Source organism: Dromiciops gliroides, chromosome 2 (genome assembly GCF_019393635.1).
Source record: "Dromiciops gliroides isolate mDroGli1 chromosome 2, mDroGli1.pri, whole genome shotgun sequence".
NCBI lineage: Eukaryota > Metazoa > Chordata > Mammalia > Microbiotheria > Microbiotheriidae > Dromiciops > Dromiciops gliroides.
The window spans coordinates 377,723,480-377,749,284 of NC_057862.1; the positions used below are offsets into that span (position 1 = coordinate 377,723,480).

The 25,805-nt window shown below is 41.6% G+C and overlaps 1 protein-coding gene across 1 annotated transcript in view; it reads left to right on the forward strand.

Annotated features, from left to right (window-relative positions):
- Positions 1-25,805, forward strand: part of PAPPA (pappalysin 1) — a 290,144-nt gene that overhangs the window by 249,934 nt on the left and 14,405 nt on the right. Inside the window, 4 exon segments of the mRNA XM_043980172.1 lie at positions 2,868-3,015; positions 7,999-8,108; positions 13,224-13,295; positions 22,712-22,810. Of these exon segments, the coding sequence (XP_043836107.1) occupies positions 2,868-3,015; positions 7,999-8,108; positions 13,224-13,295; positions 22,712-22,810 (429 nt within the window).

Below are 25,805 nucleotides of genomic sequence, written 5' to 3' on the forward strand. Positions count from 1 at the left end.
AGGCAATCAGGGTTAAATGACTTTCCTAGGGTCACACACTTAGTGCGTGTTTGAGGCTGGATTTGTACTCAGGTCCTCCTACTTACAGGGCTGGCATTCTATCCATTGCACCACCTCAAATAAGATAATTGATATAAAATACCTTGCAAACATTAAATCAATGTACAAATGAAAGCTATCATCATGACCCCTATATGTCACCAGTGCTTCTGCTTTTCCTCCAGGTACATCCTGGGAAATTCAGTCAAAAACATGGCTTCAGTGCAGCTTGCAGAACTGACTAGAGATGAAGCATGGTTTCCCTGACATAGGTTGGGCAAGATCCTTCCCAATCTAATTCAAGTCACAGACTCACAGAGGCCTTTTAGCCCAACCCATATATGAAGGAACCACCACTATAACATACCCATCAAGTGGTTTTCTAGCCTCTGCCTAAATATTGCCAAGTTGGAGAAGCTCACCTCCCCTGCTATCAGATCATGCCAAGCTAGGTCATACGATTGTTTCTTTCTTCACCTTGGTTATACTTTTATTCCACAGTTTAATTTAAAACCTGATAGCAGAACTTTGATCACCCCTTTAAAACAGTCTAAGGAAATTCTTAGGTATCTTAACTATGCTTAATTTCATTAAGGGGAAGAAGACATTTACATCTCTTGGAAGTCTCAACTCTGTCACCTTCAAGCTCTTGCTACTCTTTCCTTCACTTTCATTTTCTTTCCACGCCTAATATTATGCTTTGCATACAGTAAGTACCAAATAAATATTTTAATTAACCAATTAACCCATTTGTTGTCCATGTCCAACCCTGGGAGGTAGACAAGGTGGGGTAATCTACTCCAAACTGGAAAAAAAAAACTGGACCAGAGAGGTTAACTAAATAAGAAACAGTTTGTTAGGAATGGGAATATCCTTGATTGCCCATTTAATTTTTCAGGGGCCTAGTACCCTCTTACTACTCCTACTTGTACAAGACAAAGCAAACTTCCCTTGCCTTTTAGGAAATCCAAAGGGATCAATTGAATTTTGGGTTTGATCAGTTGGATTACCTCCTTTTTGGAAAAGCAGGTGTTATTACAAATCCAGGCAATTGTATTGGGGGTGGGGGGTTGAAATACTTGTGTAGTAGGAGATAGATTAAGAACCATTCAAATTACAAGTCCCAGAAAGCTTATTTTGATTTGTATAATGAAAGTAGCCAGTATGGAAAATGAAGGGGATGATTGAACTCCCCTTTTTTCTATTAGAACCTATGCTCCATTTGGAATTATGCCCAAAGGGCGATAAAGCTGTGCATACCCTTTGACCCAGCAATACCACTTTTGGGTCTTTTTTCCCAAAGAAATCACGGAAGGGGGAAAGGAACCCACATGTACAAAAATATTTATAGCTGCTCTTTACGTGGTAGCAAGGAATTGGAAGTTGAGGGGGTGCCCATCAATTGGGGAATGGCTGGACAAGTTGTGGTATATGAATACAATGGAATACTATTGTGCTGTAAGAAATGATGAGCAGGAGGAATTCAGAGAAACCTGGAGGGTCTTAGGTGAGCTGATGATGAGTGAGATGAGTAGAACTAGAAGAACATTGTACACAGTATCATCAACATTGAGTGTTGACCTACTGTGATGGACTATATTCTTCTCACCAATGCAATGGTACAGAAGAGTTCCAGGGAACTCATGATAGAAGAGGATCTCCAAATCCAAGGGAAAAAAAAAAAAGAACTGTGGAGTATAGATGCTGATTGAACCATACTATTTCTTTTGTTTTGGGTGCTGTTGTTTTTTTTTTTTCTATTTTGAGGTTTTGCATCACTGCTCTGATTTTTTCTCTTGTAACAGGATTAATGCAGAAATAGGATTAATGTTATTATGTGTATATATATATATATGTGTGTGTGTGTATATATATATATCTATATATGTATATAGATATATAGATATAACCTATATCAGATTACCTACTGTCTAGGGGAGGGGGGAGGGGAGGAGGGAGGGGAGGGAGGGAGAAAAATCTGAAATTGTAAAGCTTGTATAAACAAAAGTTGAGAACTATCTTTACACGTAACAGAAAAAATAAAATACCTTATATGTAGAACCTATGCTCCTTGAACACATGAGTTAAGTTTTATCTAAACTTTGTATCTTTCCTTACCCTGGAAATGGGTGTCACAGTGGATAGAGTGATTGGCTGTGTCAGGAACATCCAAGTTCTGATCTGACCTCTTGAACAAGTTGCTTGTCCTCTGTTTGCCTCAGTTTCCTCAACTGTAAAATGTGGATAACAAGAACACCTACCTCTCAAAGTTATTGTGAAGATCAAATGAAATAATCTTAGTAAAAAAAAGCTTGGGGGGGGGCAGCTAGGTGGTGCAGTGGATAGAGCACTGGCCCTGGAGTCAGGAGGACCTGAGTTCAAATCCGGCCTCAGACACTTAACACTTACTAGCTGTGTGACCTTAAGCAAGTCACTTAACCCCAATTGCCTCACAAAAACAAACAAAAAAAATTAAAAAAAAAATGCTTAGGGGGCAACTTGGTGGTGCAGTAGATAAAACTCTGGCCCTGGATTCAGGAGAAGCTGAGTTCAAATCCAGCCTCAGACACTTGACACTTGCTAGCTGCGTGACCCTGGGCAAGTCACTTAACCCTCATTGCCCCACCCCACCAAAAAAAAAAATGCTTAGCGCAGTGCCTGGCACACAGTGAGCATTATATGAATCTTTATTCCCTCCATGTAGGCTCCATGAAGGCAGGGGCTGTTTTGTCCCTCTCTTCATATCCCCATAACCTAGTCCAGTACCTGGAATTTAGTAGATACCTAATGAAAACTTGCTGATTGATTGTTTGCTCTCTGTCTTTCAGGGTCATGGAAGTAATGTGATTCACTGCCGAAAGGATGGTACTTGGAGTGGGTCCTTCCATGTTTGCAAAGAGATGCATGGTCAATGTTCCCTACCCGATCAACTCAACAGCAATCTCAAGTTGCAGTGTTCTGGTGGCTATGAAATAGGTATGAGATGGTGGAAGGGTGGTAGTGGTGGTGGTGTGGTGGTGGTGCTGTGGAAATGTATGGAAACCCTACCAACTCCCCAGCCAAGTGGGATTGGTGCTATGAAATAGGAATGGGGTTGGGATGGTGTGGGTGCCATACCTGATGGGATTGGGCCCAATACTTGAAGAACATAGATTCTGGTGTGTCTCAGGATATACCTTTGAATGCCCCTCATCCAAAGGATCACTTTGTCTTAGAAATCTTTTCATTTGATGTCCAGTATTTGTAACCCCTCCTAAGTATATACCATCTCAACCTTCACCTTTCTATTTATTTTTTTTTTACCTGATGGGGTTTAAAGACCCAGCATAAAGACAGTCTCATGTAGACATATCAAAGTTTAGTGATATGGGAATCAGAGTTGAAAGACCTACACACTGGTCTCTACTTCAGCCACTAGCTGCATGACCTTCAGCAAATCATTTAAACCTGTAAAATGAAGATAATATTTGCATCACCTATTTCTCAAGCCTTATGTGAGAAAAGTGCCTGGCCAACTTCAGATCTCCAGACCTTAGGGCCTTGGATAAGAGAAATATAGAATCTTAGTTATAGAAGGGAACTTTGAGATCATCTCTAGTCTAACTTTCCACCCAGGGCAGGGTTCAACATCCCTGACCTGTGGCTCTCTAGCCTCTGCTTGAATTCAATGAAGCCATACCTATTTATGTATTGGCAATGAAGAGTAGAGTCACTGATTAAGGATGATAAAAAGCTTGGAAAAGAGGAGATATGTGATTGAATGTGGATAAAGTGAATGCACAAGAAGGCAGGGTCATGGATACACTCTAATGTAGGACATTACACATACCCCACTCTCACAGAACCTTGTGAGAGGACATATTCCCATTCCCCATGACTAACTCTTACTCTGAGCCTCAATTTCATCACTTGTAAAAAGTGAGAGTGGGAGTAAGAAAGAAGGGGAAATAATGCCTGTAGTAGGCAGTTAGGTAGCATAGAAAATAGAGTGCTTGGCCTGTAGTCAGAAAGATTTGTTTTTCTGAGTTCAAATCTGGCCTCTCCTGGGTAAGTCACTTAAGCCTGTTTGCCTCAGTTTCCTCATCTGTAAAATGAGCTAGAGAAGAAAATGACAAACTGTTCCAGTATCTTTCCCAAGAAAGCCCCAGATGGGGCCATGAAGAGTCAGACATGACTGAAATGAGTGGATAACAACAACACTCACACTATTCCTCTCATAGGCTTTTTGTGAAGAAAATATTTTGTACATATTCAAATGCTCTAGAAATACAACTTGTTGTTGTTGTTATGTTGTTCATCATTATTATAGTTTCTTGCCCTGTTTGGCATTTTCTTTCTGAAAGAAAGAGAAGAAAAATATTTGCATGATGTTCAACATTTCATTTTTTTTAACTGCCCCATCCCCACCCCCTTCTTCTGCCCAAGAAATTTTCTTATGATCTAAAAACCTGAGAAGCAGGAGGCAGAGAAAGCAAGTCACTACCCTCATTTCCCCTCCTGCTCAACACTCTTAGCCTTGGCCCTGGACCTGCTTCTTATGAATCTGAAGCCCTCAGCCCAAATCTATTTGCCAAAGAGCTCTTTGGTGCCTGGTGCAGAGTGAATCTGATCTAAGGTCACCTTGGACCCCATCCAAGAGGCCAAGAGAGAGGCATTTCCTAAAGGACCCAGGGCACCTCATTATAAGCCATCCTCAAGCAGGAGAAGGCCCCACAGCATGGCCCCTTAGGGCCAGGGGGCGGCGGAATATTGAGGCTCCAGTGAATTTCAAAACTGTCGTAAGTCATCAGAAAACTGCTGCCGTTCATTCTCTAGGGGAGGAGAGGCAGGAACCTGGATGAGATCACCACTCTGTAATGATGCCAATTACTACTCATATATCAAAACAATGCAGACCTGTTCCTTAAGCAGAAATAGCTAACTGTGATGGGAGGAGGGGAGCGAAGGAGAGTTGGAGGGAGAGAGAATGCATATAAATATATCTGCAGGCATAGCGCTGGTATCACATCGAATTTGACAATGCTTTTTACCCTTGAGATAAGATGACCTTTGTTTACCTCTAAGAGGCTGCCTCTTTTTCAAGAGAACAGAAATCACAACCCCCTAATTCTCATCTCAGGAATCTGTCTGCCTTGGAAAATCTCCCTTAGAACTGGGATCTTAACAAGGCACAAACACTGACTCGTTTATGCCTGCAGTATGATTTCCTTTTTATTTTGTTAAGATCCTTCCTTTTGACTCTTCTTTGTCTCTTCTCTCATTTCACTCGTGAGATTACTCTCCTCCTTGCTCTTAGCTAACCAACCCCCTAGCCTTTTCTGTCCCATTACCTTCTGTTTCTTCCTCTATTTCCCACCTTCTCTTCCATTTTTTTCAGGGCTTGTACAGTTATATGTAAGACCTTAAGACCATATTCTGTTTATAAATACACACATTGTCAGAGTTGGAAGAGACTTGAGAGACTATTTAGTGTCACTTACTCATTTTACAGGCAGCTAGATGGTGCAGTGGATAAAGTACCAGGCCTGGAGCTAGGAAGACCCAAGTTCAAATTCGGCATCCAGTTTTGTGAACTTAGGCAAGTCACTTCACCTCATTTGTCTCAGTTTCCCCATCTGTAGAATGAGCTGGAGAAGGAAATGGTAACCCACTCCAGTATTTTTGCCAAGAAAACTCCAAATGGGGTCATGAAGTGTTGGATACAACTGGAAAAACAGCTGAACAACTCATTTCATAAATGAGTGAACTGAGGCAAAGAGGCTTTCTCAGGGCCACACCACTAGACTTGAAACCAGGATTCCTCAGTCCTGTTCTCTTCTTTCTTCTACTATTTGACACTACTTCTCAAAGTCAAAACACACACACACACACACACACACACACACACACACACACACACACATCCCAAACCAGGGAGGGCCTTCTTACCTAGAAGCCCCTACAAAATAAACATCCTATGGAGAAGAGCTGTTCTTTTTTTTTTTTTTAACCTTTTCCAGCCTGCCAACAATGTAGAGGCTATCTGGGCTTTATTGTATTTGGGGTAATGGATGCTAGTCAGTATTAGCAGAAAGAGAAACACAGGTAGACTCAGAAGGCCTGTGTCTAATCCTGTTCCTATCACTGACTGATTGTGTGAGCCTGGGCAAGTTTTTCCATCACTTTTTCTGCAACATGAGGGGCTTGGACTAGCTAACTTTATGTGGTCTTTTTCAGTTCTTAGATTCTCTGGCATAAGGTCTCTTCTAGCTATTACATTGTGGAAAGAATTTCTGTCTACAAAAATGTGATATGATCTTCTATGGAAGTTGATAACCAGCTTTCCTTACCCCATTTTCAGAGAGTTGATCAATTTAGAATGAATTTAGGTTGTAAATGGAGGGTGATTAAATTCCTGATAATGAGAAATGTGAAACATTTGAATGAGCAAATGAGGTAGTTATTTAAATACAACCAGGTGTCATCTCTCTTGGGTGTGACTGTGTCCCAGAGGCAGAGTGACAGACTAGTTAATCTCCCAAGGGGCTTTGTCAGTTTTTGATTCTATGATACTTTGCCCACCATGGAGGATCATTCTCAAGGACATATAGGTTTGATGTTAAGGATGAGAGGACTGAAAAATTATTCTACATGAGAATATGTAGCATGGAGAAGAGAAAACTTAGTGTGGACATGATAGCTGACTTCATGTTTTTGAAGGGCTGTCCTGAGGAAAAGGGTTAGGCTTGTTCTGCTTGACTCCAGAGTTAAAACTACTTACTAGTGGAAGTTACAAAAAGGCAGATTTGTTGTGGTTGTTCAGTTGTGTCTGAATCTTCATGACCACATTTGGGGTTTTCTTGGCAAAGATAGTGCAGTGGTTTGCCATTTCCTTCTCCAGCTCATTTTACAGAAGAGGAAACTGAGGCAAACAGGGTTAAGTGACTTGCCCAGGGTCACACAGCTAGTAAGTACCTGAAGGAAGATTTGAACTCATGAAGATGCATCTTCCTGACTACAGACCTGTCACACTATCCACTGTGCCACATAGCTCCCCTAGTCAGATTACAATAAATTATTCAATACACATTTCAATTCAATGTAAAGAAAAAAAACAACACAACTTCCCAAGATTTAAATCTGTCCAAAAGTATAATGGGCTACCTTGCAATGTTTTTTTTGCCCACTAGAGATCTTAAAACCACGTTTGGATGACCTCTTGCTGGGGGTGTTGTAGAAATGATTCAAATCATGGACAAGTAAGCCTAGAAGAAACTAGGTGGTACAGTGGATAGTGTTGAATTTGAAAGAACCTAAGGTTCAGTCCTACCTCAGACATTCATCTAGCTGTGAGCCTGGGCAAGTCACTTAACCTCAATGTCTGCTTTAGTTAACTTATCTACGAAATGGGGATGATGATAACACCTCTATCCCAGGGTTCTCAGGCAGCTAAAATGAGATCATATTTGCAAAGGTCTTGGCAAACCTGGAAGTGCTGTATAAGTGTTTTTATTTCCTCTAATGTCCCTTCCAGCTCAGACTGTGTGATCCTGTGACTAAGGGGAAACACTGGCCTTCCCCAAGGGAAGAGCAAGAGTTTTCCTCCCACTGCACTGTGAGAGACAGTGTACCACTTTCCTTCCCCTCCCCCCATCTGCCCTCTCCCCTGCCGCCCCGGGGTATTCAATTCATACAGCAGCCCATTTGTGCTACTTGGAGATTCCCACAAGAAAAGTGTCTTTGATCATCATGCTCATGCTGTGGGCGTGGTGGTCAGAACCCTCGTGGGGTGGAGCCATAAGGTTCATCTCCCCATGGAGTGGTAAAGGGCCCTGTTGTGGCTCACCACAGGAACTAAGCTGCCAGAAAGAAAGGGGAGCCTATGTGTGCTCTTCTGATGACTGATGAGATGGCAGGAGACCTAACCTGCTCCTTTCTTTGCTTCCTCTTCTCTCCAATTCTGCCCGGCTGGCTGCTCAGGAGCCGAGTGTGCCACCTCATGCCTGGACCACAACAGTGAATCCATCATTCTGCCCATAAACATGACCCTACGGGACATCCCCCACTGGATGAACCCCACACGAGTGGAGGTGAGTGTCTCTCAGCTTCTAACCTTCTCCACCCTTTGGCTTCCTGGGTTCATTAGCAGAAGGTGAGACCTGGAGCTTAACTCTCTCAGCAGAAGAAGAGTAAAGTGAAAAATTATGTGCTTCTACCTAGTGAGGTGGCTTGGTGTACTAGTAAAGAGCACTGACCTGGAAGTCCTGGAGTCTAGTCAGCTCTTCCCTTTTCTGATCAAGGACTTGGATTAAATAACCTTTGGCCCTTCCAGATCTAACATTCTGTACTCTATATTCTAACATTCTATGTTCCAAATTCCCTTCCAGCCCTAATGTTCTATGTAAAAAACATTCTATTTTCTGAACTTTCTTCCAACCCTAACATTCTGTGTTCTAAGGCCTAAGGTGTCATTCAGCTCTTATATTCTCTATAAACTTCTACAAGGCAAAACTTAAAAGGCACACTTAAAAAAGAAGTAATATCCTTCACAGTACATAACATTGGGCCGAGCACAGAGTAATAAAGACCTATTGATTTGATATAGTCCCTGAATAAGAGGAAATCTAGGGGAGAGGGGTTCTGCCTCTGCCCTTCCCAGGGATTCAACTTTGGAGCTTCCAAGTATTCCCTCCCCTGAGTAACTCAATCCAGGTCCAAGTTGATGAGATGAGGCTGCTCATCTACCAGTATCTCTCCCTTCAAGTTCTAAACTTGTATCTATAGGGAACCAGGCTAGAGAACTGCAGGAGGGTGTCATGGGATTTGGGACTTTGCCTTCCAATTCTGCAATAAGGAAATGGAGTGGGACGTGGGGTCCTATGGTTTAACGTACTCACTCATTCTCATTTTTTTCTGGCTATAAAGTGAGGGTGTGAGCCTCGGACATGGGAACTGTTCTCTGCCCAATGCAGATTATCCTTGTGGATAGACAGAAAACCTGATACAGAAGGTGTCCCATTTCTCAAACAAGCTGAGGTGACTAATTCAGATGCCTTACTCAGCATATCATCTACTGGCCTAGGCATTTCCCCCCCACCCTCCTCTCTAATGCTCCTCTTTTCCCCTGTCTCTCCCAACCTCATTTCCCCCCCACCTAACTGACTTCCTTCTTTCCCATTTTTCTCTCTCTTCCCCTCCTGGCCATCTCTCTCCTGTCATGATATGACATAGACGTTCATGTGAATTCCCAGACAAACACATAGCTCCTCAATACTGTACTCCAAAGCTAGGGCATTCACTGAGTCTCATCCCTCAACCCTTGCTCTTCACCCCACGTACCTGAAAACTTATTGTCTCGATGTGCCCCCCCCCTTATCTCAATTGTTTTGATAGACACACAGATGCACGTGTGTGTGTGCGCGCGCGCACACACGCATTGAGTACATACCCAGGCAGCATTTCCTGAAGTAGCCTCTGCCCCCTCCCCTCCAAGAATGGAACAACAACTTCCCAGTCCCATGAGTGTCTCCTTCACTCCAGACTCTGATTATGTTACTGACCAGGCCAGCTCTGTGTCAGCTTCCTTGGAAACCCTGCCCTCCCCCTCCCCAACCCTTATCTCTACCAAATGGGCCCCTCTTGGAGCTCTAGGAATTAAAGAGATTTGTTGTAATTTTAGAACAAAATAAAACCAAGGCTTTGAAAGCCTTGAGTTTCACCCCCTCTCCCCCAGCCCCCACCCAGTTCTCAGGGCCTGCCCTCCTTTATTGATGCCAGTGTTCACAGGGAGCTGTAACGAGTTTTAGACCTCCATGGGTCCCTGGGGGCCTCATTAGCCAGAAGGAAGAAAAAAAAAAGTGGTAGAAAAGGGGATGGGGGAGGAGGGTGAGAGAGGAGATTGATGATTTCCAGGAATACAGTGGAAAATATGGGTCTGTACTCTGCCCTTGCCTCCCCTGTTATGAGAATATAGAACTGGGGCCATTTCTAGTCCAAAGTGTTCCATTGAATATCCCAGGACCAAGTTCTTCCACTACCAGAGAGAGGATGGGGCTGAAATCTCAGAATATGAGCATAATGTCAAATTAGGAAATGAATTTCTCTGCAGTTACTTTGAGTTGATACCTTTCTCAAACTGAGAAAGGACTCATGGGAATATATATTGTAGAGAGAGAGGCTAACCCAGGTTCTAGTTCTACTCTATCACTAGCTGGCTATGTAAGCTTAAGCAGGGTAGCTCACCTCTCTGGGCTGCAGATTCATTGGTGACAGCATCCACAGGCCTCAGTTTTCTCATCTGTAAAATGAGGAAGCTGGACTAAATAGACTTGATGGCTCCTTCCAGTTCTAATGGCTTGTAATCTACATTCTGACATGTTTTCTTCTAAGGTCCCTTCTAGTTTAGCTATTTTATGTTCTAATATCCCTTTTAGTTTTAACTAGAAGATAATGCTATTTTAATGGTGACTCCAGGGTTCAGCATCTGGGTGGCTTAGTACTTTGATTTAGCAGATTAGAAATCACCAATCCTGCCCTGACTCCCAAGCAACGTGTTCTGTGTTTCAGTTTCATACACGTTTATTGAGCCAATGGTCTTGTATTTGTTGAACCAGCTAAATAGGGTTTTCTTGTCTCAAGAAATGAAAATGCCCATGTATGTAGCATTAGAAATAGCTTCATTCATCCATTCCTTTATTCAACAAGTCATTCAATAAATGTTTATCAAACACCCTATGAAGTTATCTCTGCTAGAGGATGGGAGAATGCTATATAAGACATGGCCCCTGTCCTCAAGAAACCTACAGTCCAATGGGAGAGACTGGACAAAAAACATATTAAAAGACATAAGGCAGACAGTAAATGACACTAGAGCCTGGGTCTCTTTCCTTCTGGCTCAGTTATCTTTCTCTCCATATCCTTCAGTTTCCCTTGCTTCAACCTGGGCCCCAAATTTCCTTGGTTCTTGACCTCCCTGTGATTATCTGCTTCCTTTGGTTCAGCTTCTTCCCCACGTTTGTTTTCAAGCAATAAATAAAGTGTTGGGGGACAGTTCACAGGAGAGGGGGTATGGGTGAGGTGCTCTCTCCTGCTTTAATGCCTAGGGCAATAAACAGAAGTGTTGTTGCTGCCTCTGGTGGTATTCCAGATGTCTGTCTACAGCACCAAGAGCGTGGCTGACTAGTTGACGTTTGAGGGGCCTGCTCTGCGGTCTCCCTTGCTTGTGGGATAAACAACCCTGCCTTCCCCTTCTTAGCTCCCCACCCTTTCTCCATCTGTCCCCTTTCCCGTTTTCCCCCTGCATACAGACAGGCCCTGTAGTGAGACAGGTGGGGCACATGGAGCCTGAGTAATAGTGGAAAATCCAAGAGTGTTGGAAAGATAAACAGCCCCATGTAGATAGTATAAAAGTCCTTTTTCTGAACCCACGTCAGGTAAACCTCAAGTGACAGAAACTGTAAAAACACACTGGAGTTCTCTTGCAGACGGATTAAATTAGCCCTCGAATAAACAGGGGGAGGGACAGGGGCCATCAAGTCCCCACTTGATATTAATCCCTGTGTTTTTGAAGTCTTGAACTATTAGCAAATGCCCCCTTCTAGCCCCTCCAAGCACTTGTCCTGAAATGTGATTAATGTCCCATGATTGTTTTCTGTAGAGTGAAAGTCGGCAATTTTCCCCAACACCTTTTGGATTAGAGGAAAGGAGGACTGAGTTGGAGTCATGGGAAGGAAGAGATTCAGAAAAAGAGGAGGGGTCTTGGGCTTTTGATTTAATTTTGACAATTTGAGAAATAGGATTTAGAAGTAGAAGGTACTTTAGAAATGCTCTAGTACAATCCCATTGTTTTACACCTGGTGTGCAGAGATTAATGATCTCTAAGATCATAGATTTAGGGCTGGGAAGCTCTGAGAGGCTGTCAAATCCAACCCTTTTGTTGTGCTGATAAGGAAACTGAGGCCTAGAGAAATTATGTGACTAGCCTAAAGTGATACAGATTGTAAGTGGAAGATCCTGGATTAAAATTTAGCTTCGAAAACTCTTATTTCAGCCCACTTTCCACTAATACATCTTAGAAAAATTTGTAACCTCTTTTAACATGATACACTCTTAATATAGAACACTGCATGTAATGTCAGACTAGGTAGATGCTTGACCTTTTTTTGCTTCTAAGGTGTTCAAGAGGTGTTCAATTCAGTATGTATGTCAGGATGGGCATAGTGGGATAGAAATATATTAGGCAATGATGGTGAGAAGAAACAGAAAATATGAGGGATAGGGACTAAATCTGTGGCAAAATTAATTTAGGAAACTCTGAGCCAGTCATTCAGCAAGCATTCATTAAGTGCTATTTATGTTCCAGTCCCCACTAAACTCTGGAAATACAGACACAAATAGTCCCTGACTTCAGGGAACTTACATTCTAATAAGGGAGACCATATGTAAATAACTAGATAAATACAAGATACATACAGAGCAAGTGGAAGATAATCTGAAAGGGCAAGATAGTAGTTAAAGGAGGTGTAGTACAATGGATAGAGAGCTGGCTTCAGAAATAGGAAGGCCTGAGTTCAGGTGCCTCTCAAACATACTCACATATGTATCTGTATCTCCATATGTGTTGGTATGTATGTGTTCACATATATTTACATTATATGTGTGTCTATATAGACACATATACCCTTCTTCAGCTGGGTTGTATGTATATGTGTATGTACATGCACACGCACATACACAGATATAAGCTGCTGCTGCTGCTGCTGCTATTACCACCACCACCACCACTACTACTACTATCACTACTACTACTTTTCCCTTAACTCCAAACCAATCAGCATGTTGAGGTAAAATTGTTGGGCAATAATACAGACCTTTTGGAAAACATTTCTGATCCTATTTCTGTATTACTTAGTGTCTGAGCCTTGGGTAAAAACTCTCTCCCTTTTTTCCTCTCTCCTGGGCTGCCCTCACTTTTGTGAGTGAAATATAGAATTATGACACATTGGGTAAACCACAAATATTAGTTTAATCTTGAGATTTTTGTTATTGCAAGCGTCTGGGCTAATGCATCAAGTAAATGCCAAGAGGGAGACTGTGCCTTGGAGATTCTAAGAGAAGGTCAGGGGGTTGAAAATGGTACAGTCACATAGGAGGGCACCTCATCTGAATTCTCTTGTGTGTCTCTCTCTCTGCCCCTTTATTTTCAGAGAGTCGTCTGCACCGCTGGACTCAAGTGGTATCCTCACCCATCTCTGATTCACTGTGTAAAAGGCTGTGAGGTAGGTATCACAGGAAAAAAAAAAAAAACAACTCTCTAGCTTTCCAAACAGAACTCTATCTGGAAAGAGCAAGGGATATGGAATCAAGCCATTCAAATTTGCATTCCAGATCTAGCATTTGCTACCTGTGTGACCATGTCCAAAAATAACTACCATTTATATAGCACTTTAAGGTTTATCCTCGCAATTCCAGGAGATGATGAAGCTGAAGCAGGGAGAAGTTAAATGACTTATCTAGGGTCACAAAGCTAGTAAGTGTTTGATGCAGGATTTGAATTCAGGTCTTCTTGGCTCCAGGTCCAGGTTCTATCCACTGCTCTACTAGTTGCCTCTCTCATTTAGCTACAAGTCATTTAACTACTCTTGTTGCTACAAGTCATTTAACTTCTCTTGTTACATAAAAATCAATATGGCCTTTGAGGTCCTTTCCAACTTGATCACCATGGATGACCCCATCGTCACATTAGGAGAGATTCACAGACTTGTGCTTCTTCAGATATTTGCAGGTCTCTCAAGTAGGAAAGGAAATCTAATTATTCTGTGCAATTGGAGAATGAAGAACACTAAAGGATGGAAGTGTTAGGGAGGCTGATTCTGTCTCAATCTAAAGAATTTTTGAAAATCTAGAGCTATGAACAGGTTGTTTTATGGGGCAGGGGAATTCCTGCATTGGACATAATTGAGCAGAAATTGGGTGACTTCTTGTTGGAGAGAGTAGTAGGAAGCTGTAATAGTGACCTTCAAAGCCTATTCCAGCTAGATGATTCCCTGATTTTAGGCTTCTTTGGCCTGACCCCTCTGGATTCTTGAGGTATAAAAGTTAAATGCTCATAGTACATCTGCCCTAATAGTTGTTTATTCTGTTAGTCCCCTTTCAAAATATTGTAATGAAGAATGAATGTTCTACTTCAGAGGCTATGGTTCTTGATGGAGAGATATTGGTGAAAGGGAAACAGAGGCACTGGCAATTTAGATTATTTCATTATTGGTTGAGCATAATCAAATGCAACTCTTCTCTTGCTGGGATCATCAGATAGGAGCCTTGGCAACTTTAAAAGGACTGACCTGTTGATGCTTTCAGGAGAGCTGTCTTTGGTCTATTTGTTTTTCTTCTCTATTGTTCTTGTCACTGGACAGAAACAGGGATACTTGTTTTGTCCAGTGGATGATTGTCCAGTGGATCCTCATCCCATCTCAAAAAATTACTCCAGAGATCTGTGGCTGGATGGTTGATCCTATTCACTGGATAGGTTGCCCTAAATTGTCTGTGGGTTCAACCCTATGTGAGGTAGCATGACTGAATGTGGGCATCACAAAAAAATTGGCAACATGAAAAGATTATGTATACCTTTTATGCCCTTATACTTATATGTCCAGGGTCACATAAAAATTTCTCAGGGAAAAAGGGATCAGAAAAAAGAGAAAAAGTTCAAGAAGCTGTGGTCTAGGGGACAGATCTCTGATGACGTGCTGCAAAATGCCAACCAAATTGGAAATGAGGGAAGGTATAACTGTCCTGTAACTTTCAAGAAATTAGATGACTATGAAGGATTCCCTCAAGAGACAGGTGTGGATGCTGACTCAAGCTTCTCTAGGAAGAAGTAGGAATGGTGATTCTTTCAAGGGAGAAATCACTTCTCATAAAAATCCTATCAAGAAACTAGTCATATCATCTCTACCTTGGTACAAGACACAGGATGAGACTGTCTCCAGAATCTTATAAGCACACTGGTCTATCAATTCTTATATAACTCCTAGTCAACATCTCTGAAGACTGGAAAACTCTCATCACACCATGTTCCATAGTTCTTTGACGTATATAATGACTCATCAAAATAAACAACTGGGAGTCAACTTTTGTCTTTTCCAAGGTTTTCTCTTGGCCAATTATAGCCATTGGCGTTTGGCCAAAGAACTCCTTACCAGGAAGGAATAGTGTGGGGCTCACTTGGAGCATTTTGCTACTCACTCTCTCACCTCTCCTTGATAGACAGTGTATAGAGATAACCATAAGGCCACATTCAAATGCTCTTCCTATACTAACAAGAAAAAGTCATAGAAGATTCTTCTGAATCCTACAGCAATAATAGGGGAAGGTTGACTGGATTTGGATTGAAAGGCAGCTTTGTGTAGAGGCCAGAGGAATGGACATATAATCAGTAGGACCAAGATTCAAACTCTACTTCAGATACTTAGTAAATGTGTGAAGTTTTGCAAGACACTTAGCCTTCATTTCCTTCATCTGTAAAATGGAAGGAATACAACAACATGGCCCACTAACCTTACAGGTTTTCATGAGGATAAAGTTTTGTAAACCTTAAAACTCTATTTTAATATGAAGTATCATTATCACTATGATAAATGTGACAAGACATCCATTTTTAGCTCATGATTGTGAGGTGATAGAAAAACACACACACACTGCTGCATTCTCCAGGAGGATGCCCTGTGCCATATCGGGGTCAGAGCCCAGACCTCCAGCTTCCATCATCATTTCTTTTTTCTTTGCTCATCCCCTTTACTGGTTCTGCTATTCACTGTGGCACAGAAATGAAAATAAGAGTCACTGACATCTTCTCTGGCAACCATGACTAGACCAGCATTTCAAGAAAAAAACAGTTATCTAAATGCTTTTTTTTTTTTCAGTTTCACATGTATTGTTCCCCTAACTGTCACCCCCTTGCTAAAGAGACTGCTGAATCAGCAGTTTAGGTGGACAATTCGACAGCAGAATTCAATCTCTCCTTTGACTCAGCACTACTGGCCTCAGGGAGGCCCTCACCTGACTGTGCTCTGATTGTTATCTCCCTGGCACTGGGATAATAGAGTAGTTCTCTTTTCTTCCCCCATCCCTGTGATATGTGCTTAGAATGGTGGTAGCTCTGCAGAGCCACAGAAAGACAAACTGAGTGGGAGAATGAGAGTAGCTGGGGCTCCTTTCCAATAGAGACAGACAGACCAGTCTGGAATTCCTGGAGACTGAATTTTTTAAAGACCCCCCCCCTCCCATCTCTTGGCCAGCATCCCTAAATAGCTCTAAGATTTTTAGCTTTTCTGACTGAGAGTTGAGTAACCTTCACTTCACAAATACAAGGCTGGGTAGGCATTAGTAGACAGAGGCTTGCTTGAAAAAGTTATAGTGGCATTTTAAGTGGTCTAAAAGTTTAATGTGACATAACACTGTGAAGTGGCATACAAGAAAGCAAATGTGATCTTAGGCTTTAGGAAGAGGCCCATAGCTTCCAGGAATAAGTTGGGAATGGTCCCCACAATGCTGTCAGACTACATCTAGAACATTATGTCCAGTTCTGGGTACCACAGTTTAGGAAGGGCATTTTTTTTGAAGGGAGGGGGGGCTGTCAGGGTAATGAGGGTTAAGTGACTTGCCCAAGGTCACACAGCTAGTAAGTGGCAAGTGTCTGAGGCTGGATTTGAACTCAGGTCTTCCTGAATTCAGTATCAGTGATTTATCTACTGCGCCACCTAGCTACCCCCAGGAAGGGCATTTTTAAACTACAATATATCCAGGGGAGGGCAACTAGTATGGGAAAGGTTCTTGAGTTCATGACATATGGGGACTGGTTAAAGGAACTGAGGATGTATGACAAATCTCTCTATTTGTGTCCTTGCTTATATCCCCTCCCTTTTCTTCCAGACACTTACTTCTTCAATCATTCATCTCTTCCTTCCCCTTTTCTTTGTTCTTTATTTTTTTTTCAATTAATAAGAATCTCTTTTTTCTCCTTTACATCACTCCTTCCCCCAATGGAAAAAGAAAAAGAAAAAGAAAAAAGGCAACCCTTGTAACAATATGCATTTTAAAGCAAAATAATTACTATTATTTGCCATGTCCCCAAAACTGTGTCTTATTCTACATATTAGTCCAAAACTTGTCTTTTAGGAGGAAAGTGGTATGAATCTTCTGTTCATTTTTATAATATTGCTATTATAGTATAAATTGTCCTCATGGTTCTGCATCAGTTCATAAAAGTCTTTCCAGGCTTCTCCAAAATCATCCCATGTCATTTCTTATAGCACGATGGTATTTTATTCCATTCATATACCATAATTTGCTCATCCACTGCCCCAGTTCATGGGCACCCCTATAATTTCTACTTCTTTGATGCCACATCCTTTACACAGCTGCCAAACTGATATTTCTAAAGCATGGGAATGACCATATATCTCCCCTTGCTTAAAAGATTATTGATTGGGGGCAGCTAGGTGGCACAGTGGATAAAGCACCAGCCCTGGATTCAGGACGACCTGAGTTCAAATCCAGCCTCAGACACTTGACACTTACTCGCTTATTGATTGACCCCAAAATAGTTGGGGGGAGGGTAGGGAGTAGCACAAATGTGGATGAAGATAATGCAAACGAGGCTGAGAATGATTGGTCAGAGAAGTAGGAAGGCAATTATGACCAAAGAGTGTCACAAAAACCTAGCTTCAGTGATTCCTTATTACTTCTAAGGTAAAATATAAACTTTTCTTTTGCATTCTAAAACCCTTTACTTTTTGGCTCTAGCTTATCTTTCCTGAATGCTGATGCTTTATCTCCCCTGACATATTCTTCGTTAACTATTCTACCTATTGATCCCCATCCATGACATCCATTTCCCAACTCAGGACCTTTTCACAAGCTGTCCCCCCCATGACTGAAATATTCTCCCCGATCACCTTAGCCTCTTGGAAACCCTAGCTCACTTCAGAGTAAATGTAGCTCAAGAATCACATCATTTAAGAGGTCCTTTCTTTTCCTGGAATATAAAGTAACTATTTATTTCTAGTTCATTTTACTTCAGGTGAGCTAGATTTTTCCCCCAGCATAAAAAATATTCTTAGATACTTTATTTGTTATACATAGAGCAAATCTGGAAACAACTTATAAGTTTTAATGAAAGGAGGAATAGTTGACTAAATTCTCATATAGCAATGGAAGGGCATGATGCCATGAAATGGCAAATGTGAAGAAACGCGGAAAGAATTGTATGAAGCAATGTAATTTCTGTTTCTTCTCTTTTAATGATATATTTTATTTTGATATATCATATAAACCCCCAAATATACCCGATGTGTTGGTTTTACAAGCAAGCAGAACTTTGTTTGAATTCCTGGGCATTCAAGGGCAAAATTTACATCTTTCAAAGTTGCATCTTTTCACAAAGAATTAACATCATATTTTCCTCCAACAAGTTTGGCCTTCATTTTCATTTCTCTAGCTGATTCCTCACTGGTATCAGAGTATAAACCCAAACAGCATAGTATTGTGAGGAAAGCATTATATCTAAAAGTCAGATGACCTGGTTTTGATCTGGGCCCCTCTGCACTTACTAACCTTTGACTGTATACAAGTCACAACTTTTCTGAGCTTCAATTTCCTCATCTGTAAAAGGACAATAACAGCAAGCCATGCAGTAGCTGCCTCAGGGCAGGTATTGTGCAGAAAATAGATGGATCACAAATTTAGAACTGGAAACATCATCTACCCCACCCTTATTTTATAGGTAAAGGACTGAAAACGTGTGGGGGTTAAATGATTTCTCCAGTCACGTTGGTAGTAAGTGGCAAAACAAATATTATAAACTTAGGTCTTTTAACTCTAAATCCAGTAGTCTGTCCATGACATGTTGATTTGGAAACAGTCAGGTGTTATAACAATTGGGATGGCTGTTGTTGTTGTTATTATTATTATTAAATAGCTGATTTTTTTTTGTTTAGCCAAACCATCTCCCTTCATTCTCAGAATAGCTTTCTGGTGTGCAGCTCTTTTGGTTCCTTAAGACATGTTAGGCCATAGTCTATGAGCAGTCCTCCTTAAGGGAAAAGGGAACTGAAGCCCTTATTGATTGGCTCTGGTGCATCTGGTACAATATAAACTTAATCATGCAATCATAGGGTAGTTCTCCTGTCACTCAGCCACACACACACTCACATGAGCTCTGCGCTCTGAATAGTTTCTTAGCTCATCCTTCCTTAGAGAGATTTCTGGGGGGAAAGGTCAATCCTTGTTCTTCCTTTAGACACCAATAGGGAGGTGGTGAAAAGGAACCTGGTAGTTCTAGGCCCTGGGAGATTTGGGGGAGGAAAAATTGAGGTCAACAGGGTTAATGAGAGCCTAGCCACTTCATGAAAATCCACAGAGAGATTTTGACTACAGCCATAGGAAACAAGGCTGTCTCTTTCAATGAGCTCACTCTAAACATCACAGAACCTAGAATGTTAAAGCTGATGTTCAAACTGAAAACATAAAATATTAGAGCTGGAATAGACCTCAGAACAGAGAACAGTGTTAAGAGTTGGGATGGACTCTAGTCCATGCAATATTAGAGGGGGATGAGATCTTACAACATAGACTATTCAAACAGGATTGGAGGTCTGGGGAAGGGGGTAGGGAATAAGCATTTAAATAGCAACTTTTATGTGCCAGGTACTGGGCTAAGCATTTTACAATTATTGTCTTATTTAATATTCACAAAACCCTGTAAGGTAGGTGCTAGTATCATTCTCATTTTATAGCTGAGGAAACTGAGGCAGACAGAGTTTAACTTTTGAATTTCACATAGCCAGTTAGGGTTTGGAGTCAGATTTGAACTCATGTTTTCCTGGCTTCAGGCCTAGCTTTCTATCCCCTGTGCCACCTAGCTGCTCTGAGGTCTAGTATAGGAATGTACTTCAGAGGCCATTTAGTCAACCCCTTCATTTTAAAAAAAAAAATTTTTTTTTGCGGGGCAATGGGGGTTAAGTGACTTGCCCAGGGTCACACAGCTAGTAAGTGTCAAATGTCGGAGGCCGGACCCGAACTCAGGTACTCCTGAATCCAGGGCTGGTGCTTTATCCACTGCACCACCTAGCCACCCCCAACCCCTTCATTTTACAGATAAGGAAACTGAGATTATGTGAGTTACCCAAAGTCACACAGGTAAATAAATTTCAGGGTAGGGTATAGTCTCCAGGGCCAGGGTTCTTTCCATGGGTATCACTTCTTCCCTGCAATGCCAAGGGTGGGGAAGATAGGATGGCATATGGCAAAGTTTCTTAACTTGGGATTCATGAACTTGTTTTTTTTTTAATAACTGTATTGCAATATTCCCTACAAGAATCCTATGTATTTATGCATTTAAAAACAATATTCTGAGAAGTGGATAAAAACACACACTCACCTCCAAGGTTAAGGACACCTAGGTAGTGGGAAGAGCATTACTTATGGAAACAAAGAACATGGGTTCAAATCCTGTCTATGATACTCCTTGTGACTTTGGTCAAGTCACTAAAGCATTTTTGGTCTTGGTTTTGTCTTCTATGAGATGAGGGGGATTGGACTAGAAATCCACTTCTGGATCTATTAACCCTTAAGTGTAGAAGTTGAACACAGTTGAGTTTAAAGGACCTTGGAGGTCATCCAATCCAACCCTCTTGTTTTACATTTGAAGGAACTGAGGCTCAAAGAAATCAAGTGACTTCACCAAAGTGTCTAGATCTAGGGCTAGGGTAAAAGCCAAGGAGGTTTATTCCTAGGCTTGAGCTATTTCCATTACACCTTGCTATTCCTCCAGCAAAGGCTAGGATTTTCTCAGTGAATGGGTGCAGAAATGTCATCCGCAACCACATTAACCTGATCTCTGTTATCTGACTTCATCTTCAGGACCTCCCCTGGTTCTTTTTTTTTTTTTTTAACTTTTTTTTTTCTTTTTAGGGCAATGAGGGTTAAGTGACTTGCCCAGGGTCACACAGCTAGTAAGTGTTAAGTGTCTGAGGCCGGATTTGAACACAGGTACTCCTGACTCCAGGGCTGGTGCTTTATCCACTGCGCCACCTAGCTGCCCCCTCCTCTGGTTCTTACTTAGAGAGTAGTTTGTGCATGGGATCTATCTGCATGAGGAATCAAGTCCTTTCTCTGGAAGAATCCTTGGCTTTCTGGGACATGGGTAGTGAGGACTTTTGCACTGCAGAAGCCACAAACTCTTTACCAGTAGAGATATGTAAGGGCATGGGATCATAGCTCTAGAACCAAAAGGGACATCAGATGTCACCTAGTCTAAATTTCTCATTTTATAGCTGAGGAAACTGAAGGCTCTGGAGGCGATTAATTGACTTGTTTCAGTTTACACAAGTAATAAATCTCAGAGGTAGAATTTGAATCCAGATCCTCCTGCCTCCTAAGTCAGTGTTCTAGATATCTTCCCCTTCTCTTCTCTGCCACTTATCCCACCTTTAAGGAGGCAACAGGTGTCTGTTGTATTATTTGACTCTTCTTTCAACCAGATGTAGTTTCTCTGTATTTCACTTTTTATTCAATGTAATATATTCCCATATCTCTTAACTTCTGAGTCTATAGAATGAATCTACAAAAGGACAAAATCATATTTCTGTATAGCTTTAAGGTTAAAAAAAAATCTTGCCAACAATCCTGTCAGCCAAGGAACTCAATTATTCTCATCATCCCAAATAAGGAAACTGAGACCCAGAGAAGTTGAAGGATTTGCCCAAGGGCACACAGCTAGGTATATGTTACTAGTATTTGGACTCAGGTCTCTGTCTAAAATGTCACATTGCATCTCTAGGAAAGGACAGTCATTTATTTGATTTAGCCCCTCTTCTTTCTGACTGACCCCATTTCCTCACTTCTCAAGGGCAGATTTGCTAATAGTCTTCAGATGTTTTTGAGCTATAAAATTGCTCAGCTATTATTGCCCAAGTTGCCAAAGTCCTCTGTCTCTGAATCTTCCCGGTTGGCCCTCACATTGCTAAACTGATAGCAATAACTTCTATCTGGAGTAAAAATCCCAGGAGTATCTCCTATTGACATACCACCCTAAGAAAACAAAACTCAAAGCAGATAATGATAAGAAGAGACAGAAGCAGGATGTTGACCTTTCAGGTGTGCTACAGGCCTTCTCACTACTTTCTCCCACTGTTTAGCTGACCCTGGACCTGATGAATGAGTCACTTCACTTCCTTCTTTTACTTTGGCTTCCCCTTCTTCACCCTCTCATAACTATTCCACAGGTGTAACAGATCTCTTTCCACCACGTTCTGGTTCAGGGCCCAGAGCCATTGATCCAACAGAGAAGCTGGGTGGGTCTGGTCTACTTTTTTTTCTACCAGAAAGACCTTGAAGATCCCTCAGGGAATGCTCCTGGAGCTGGGAACAAGGATGTGGATAGACTATAAGAGGCTCAGCTTTCTGGTGGGTGAAGGTTTGCAGGTCGGGGGCGGGGGTGTACCTTTCTACTTGGGAGCATTTATTTTCAGTCTTTCTTGAGATGACCAGGGATATCGGCCCAGGACCCTTGGGAGTTTGCCTTAATTTGAGGAATCTTGGGCACACCAGTACCCAGGAAAGAAAGGTTTACCCCTACCACAAGATGACACCCCAGGACCTTTTCAATTTTTTTTTGTCTTCCTTTCAACAGCCTTTCATGGGAGACAACTACTGTGATGCCATCAACAACCGAGCCTTCTGCAACTATGATGGGGGTGATTGTTGTGCCTCTACAGTTAAAACAAAAAAAGTGAGTAAGGGCCATTTTTCCTTCCTGGAGGAATCTATCCCCAAATCCCTTGCTTATAACCCCAAGCTGTTCCCATGTACTTCATTGCGGGGGAAGCCTTTTAATTTGATTCTCCTAATCTGTTGTGAGAAGGTAAAATCAGGCAACCAAACATGTTAGTATTGTGTACTAAATAAGAATTAATAGAATATAGGTGAGAATCAAAGGACTTTTCCTATGAAACAAATTCCATGTATTTGCTGGGCTTTTGTGATATCTATTTTGGTTGCTAAGTCTTTTTTTTTTCCATTTATTTTGGATTTCACAGGCATGTTTTGGAAAATTGAGGTTGTTAGAGACCTGAACTCCAAACAAATGGGATTTTAGTCCATTTTTAAACCTTCCCCCCCGTCCCCCAACAAAACTCTTTAATATTCAGTTCTAGTGTAAGGCCACTTTATATGATGTGGGTTTCGTAGATTTAAGAAAAAACAAAGGCCAAATAAAACCAAAATCACACTGCATAGAGGTCACAATGTAGAAGAGAAAACATCAAAATAGTGGAAGTAACAAGCCTTTTCAAGGGGAGGTGAACAAGAAAGAAAAGATCTGAGAGAGGTACTATGGAGTGTTGACAGAAATATTGGATTTCCTGGAATAAGAAGACCTAGATTCAAATCTCAGTTCTTATTATTTACTACTTTTTTGACCTTGGGCAAGTCACTTCTTGGCCTCATTTTTCTAATCCATAAAATGTGAGGGCTGTACATGGGAATGGATCTTTGCCTCTTTGGCTCTTGATTTCTCCTTCATTCTAATGAAGATTTTGTGAAGAGAAAATGAGTGGACGCATGACAGGGCTTTTCAAGTTAAACGATCCTATGCTAGTTATTATTGTAACAATCTGGACTCTAACCTTGAAGATGCCACATAGTATTGCTATTCTCAGGAGTCAAAATGATCTTGGTACCCTTTTCTTATTCCCCTTATTGAAATTCTTTCAAGATACTAGACACTATTTGTAAGCTATTGGTTTTAAAAGGGCATTAGTATAAAGGCATCTGCATTTAGTCATTCAGCAAGCATTTATTAAGTGCCTACTGTATGTTGGGCATTGTTTTAAGTAAAAGGAAGGGGAGAGAAAGAAGAAAGGACAAAAAAGGTCCCCTTCTCAATGGGGATATATCATGTGAATAACTATGTATAAGCAAGAAATATACAAGATAAATTGGAAGTATAATTAATAGGATGGCATTACTATTAAAGAGGATTGTGAAAGACTTCTTATAGAAGTTGGGATTTTAGCTGGGATTCAAAGGAAGCCAGAAGGCAGAGGTGGGGAGGGAAATGCCTGAATTCTGGAGATGCTCTTGTTTAAGGGAAGAGCAAGGTAACCAATAGCACTAGATTGAAGAGTACAACTAGACAATGGTAGGAAGATGGTCCTGGACTGAATGTGCTTATGACTTTGCACATAGAGGTAGGTGTTCAGAAATAGGGACAAAGCTGGTATTCTCAATTGCCCCTAGAAAGAGTTCTTACCACTGGCATTCTCCCAGGACATCAGTAGTTTCCAAAGATGCTCCAGCCAAGTAGCCAGCACACTGAGATATCATGGATACACCTATGAAGAAGCAACTCAGAGGCTTTTAGGAAAGTTTTCAGCTGTAACTGGAAAGTTCCTCCTCATGTCACCAGGGGTTGGGGTATAACATGGATAACAGTGACATTGGCCTTTCTTTGATCTCCTGGCATCCTGAGAAGCCAGGACATGATTCCATAAAGTCTCGTATCTCTTTTCATCTTCAGATGCCTGCAAAAGGTTCAGAAGGCACCTTGTCTTTTAGCTGGAGGCTGTATGGACCATGTAAAGCTTCGTTGGCAATTGTGCCTTCTGGTGTAGAGAACTGAGCTCTGGAAATGTAGTCAAAAGATTCAGAAGAAATGAGTTCAAGTCCCATTGCTGCTCCTTAATAGTCATCTGACTTTGGACAAACAATTTGACAAGGGCTCAGTTTCCTCACCCATAAAGTGAGATAGTTGACTTAGATAACCTCTAAAGTTACCCAGTTCTAACATTATATGATTCTGTGGATTTTCTTTTTTCAAAATTAAGTACCTAATATTAGTAAAGTACAATGTTCATTGGTAGATTTATAAATATTAATGGGGGGGGTGGGGGAGAGAAATCACTTCTGCTCTCAAGGAACTTACCTATTTTTTGAGGGGAGACAGGGGGGACTATGACATTAATAATTGTACTACCGGGTAGACTGCAATAAGAGAAAAAGAAAGCTCCATTTAAGGTGTTATAAGAACATTATATATTATAAGAACATGAGTGATCATGGAGTATCAGAGACAGACCTCAGAGGTTACCTCATTCAACCTGTGACTGAACAGGAATCTCTTCTACAAAACCCTTGAAATGGGGCCATCTGCCTTCCAAAGGGTCATGTGATAATGATCTCTATGGTCCCTTCCAAATCTAATCACGTTGCCCTTGAAGAACTCCAAGAATGTGTTGTGTGCGGGGGTGGTGGGTCGGGGTCAACACAAGTTAGATTCCTCCTCAATAGTAAAGGCACCTTTCAACCTGATCATGGTTTGGACATTAATGCAAGGGTCTATTGGGCCTTTAGTGCCTTGGTGGAATCTAGAGACTCATTGACCTGGTGAATCCTGTGGCCCCCAGACAAGGGATTTCTTCTTAGGCAAAGGGTAAATTAAGAGCAGCAGCAGCAGTCACTGTTGCATTGGCCTGGGAGACATTCCTGGCTTCTGAAAAGCCCAGCTATCCCAAAGGCACAGCTCTCCAAGGAGAGGGTTTCCAAATGGATTTTGTTCAAGGACTTGGTGACCTCCAGGTCCTTACAAGCTGAGAGACCTGACCGCAATACCCCCCCCCCCACACACACACACACAGAAGTAACAGGGTATCTCCCTGCAGCCCTGGGGTGGTCTATCATGCCATTAAATCTTGGGTGATTATTTTGACTAATTGCATTCATGTTTT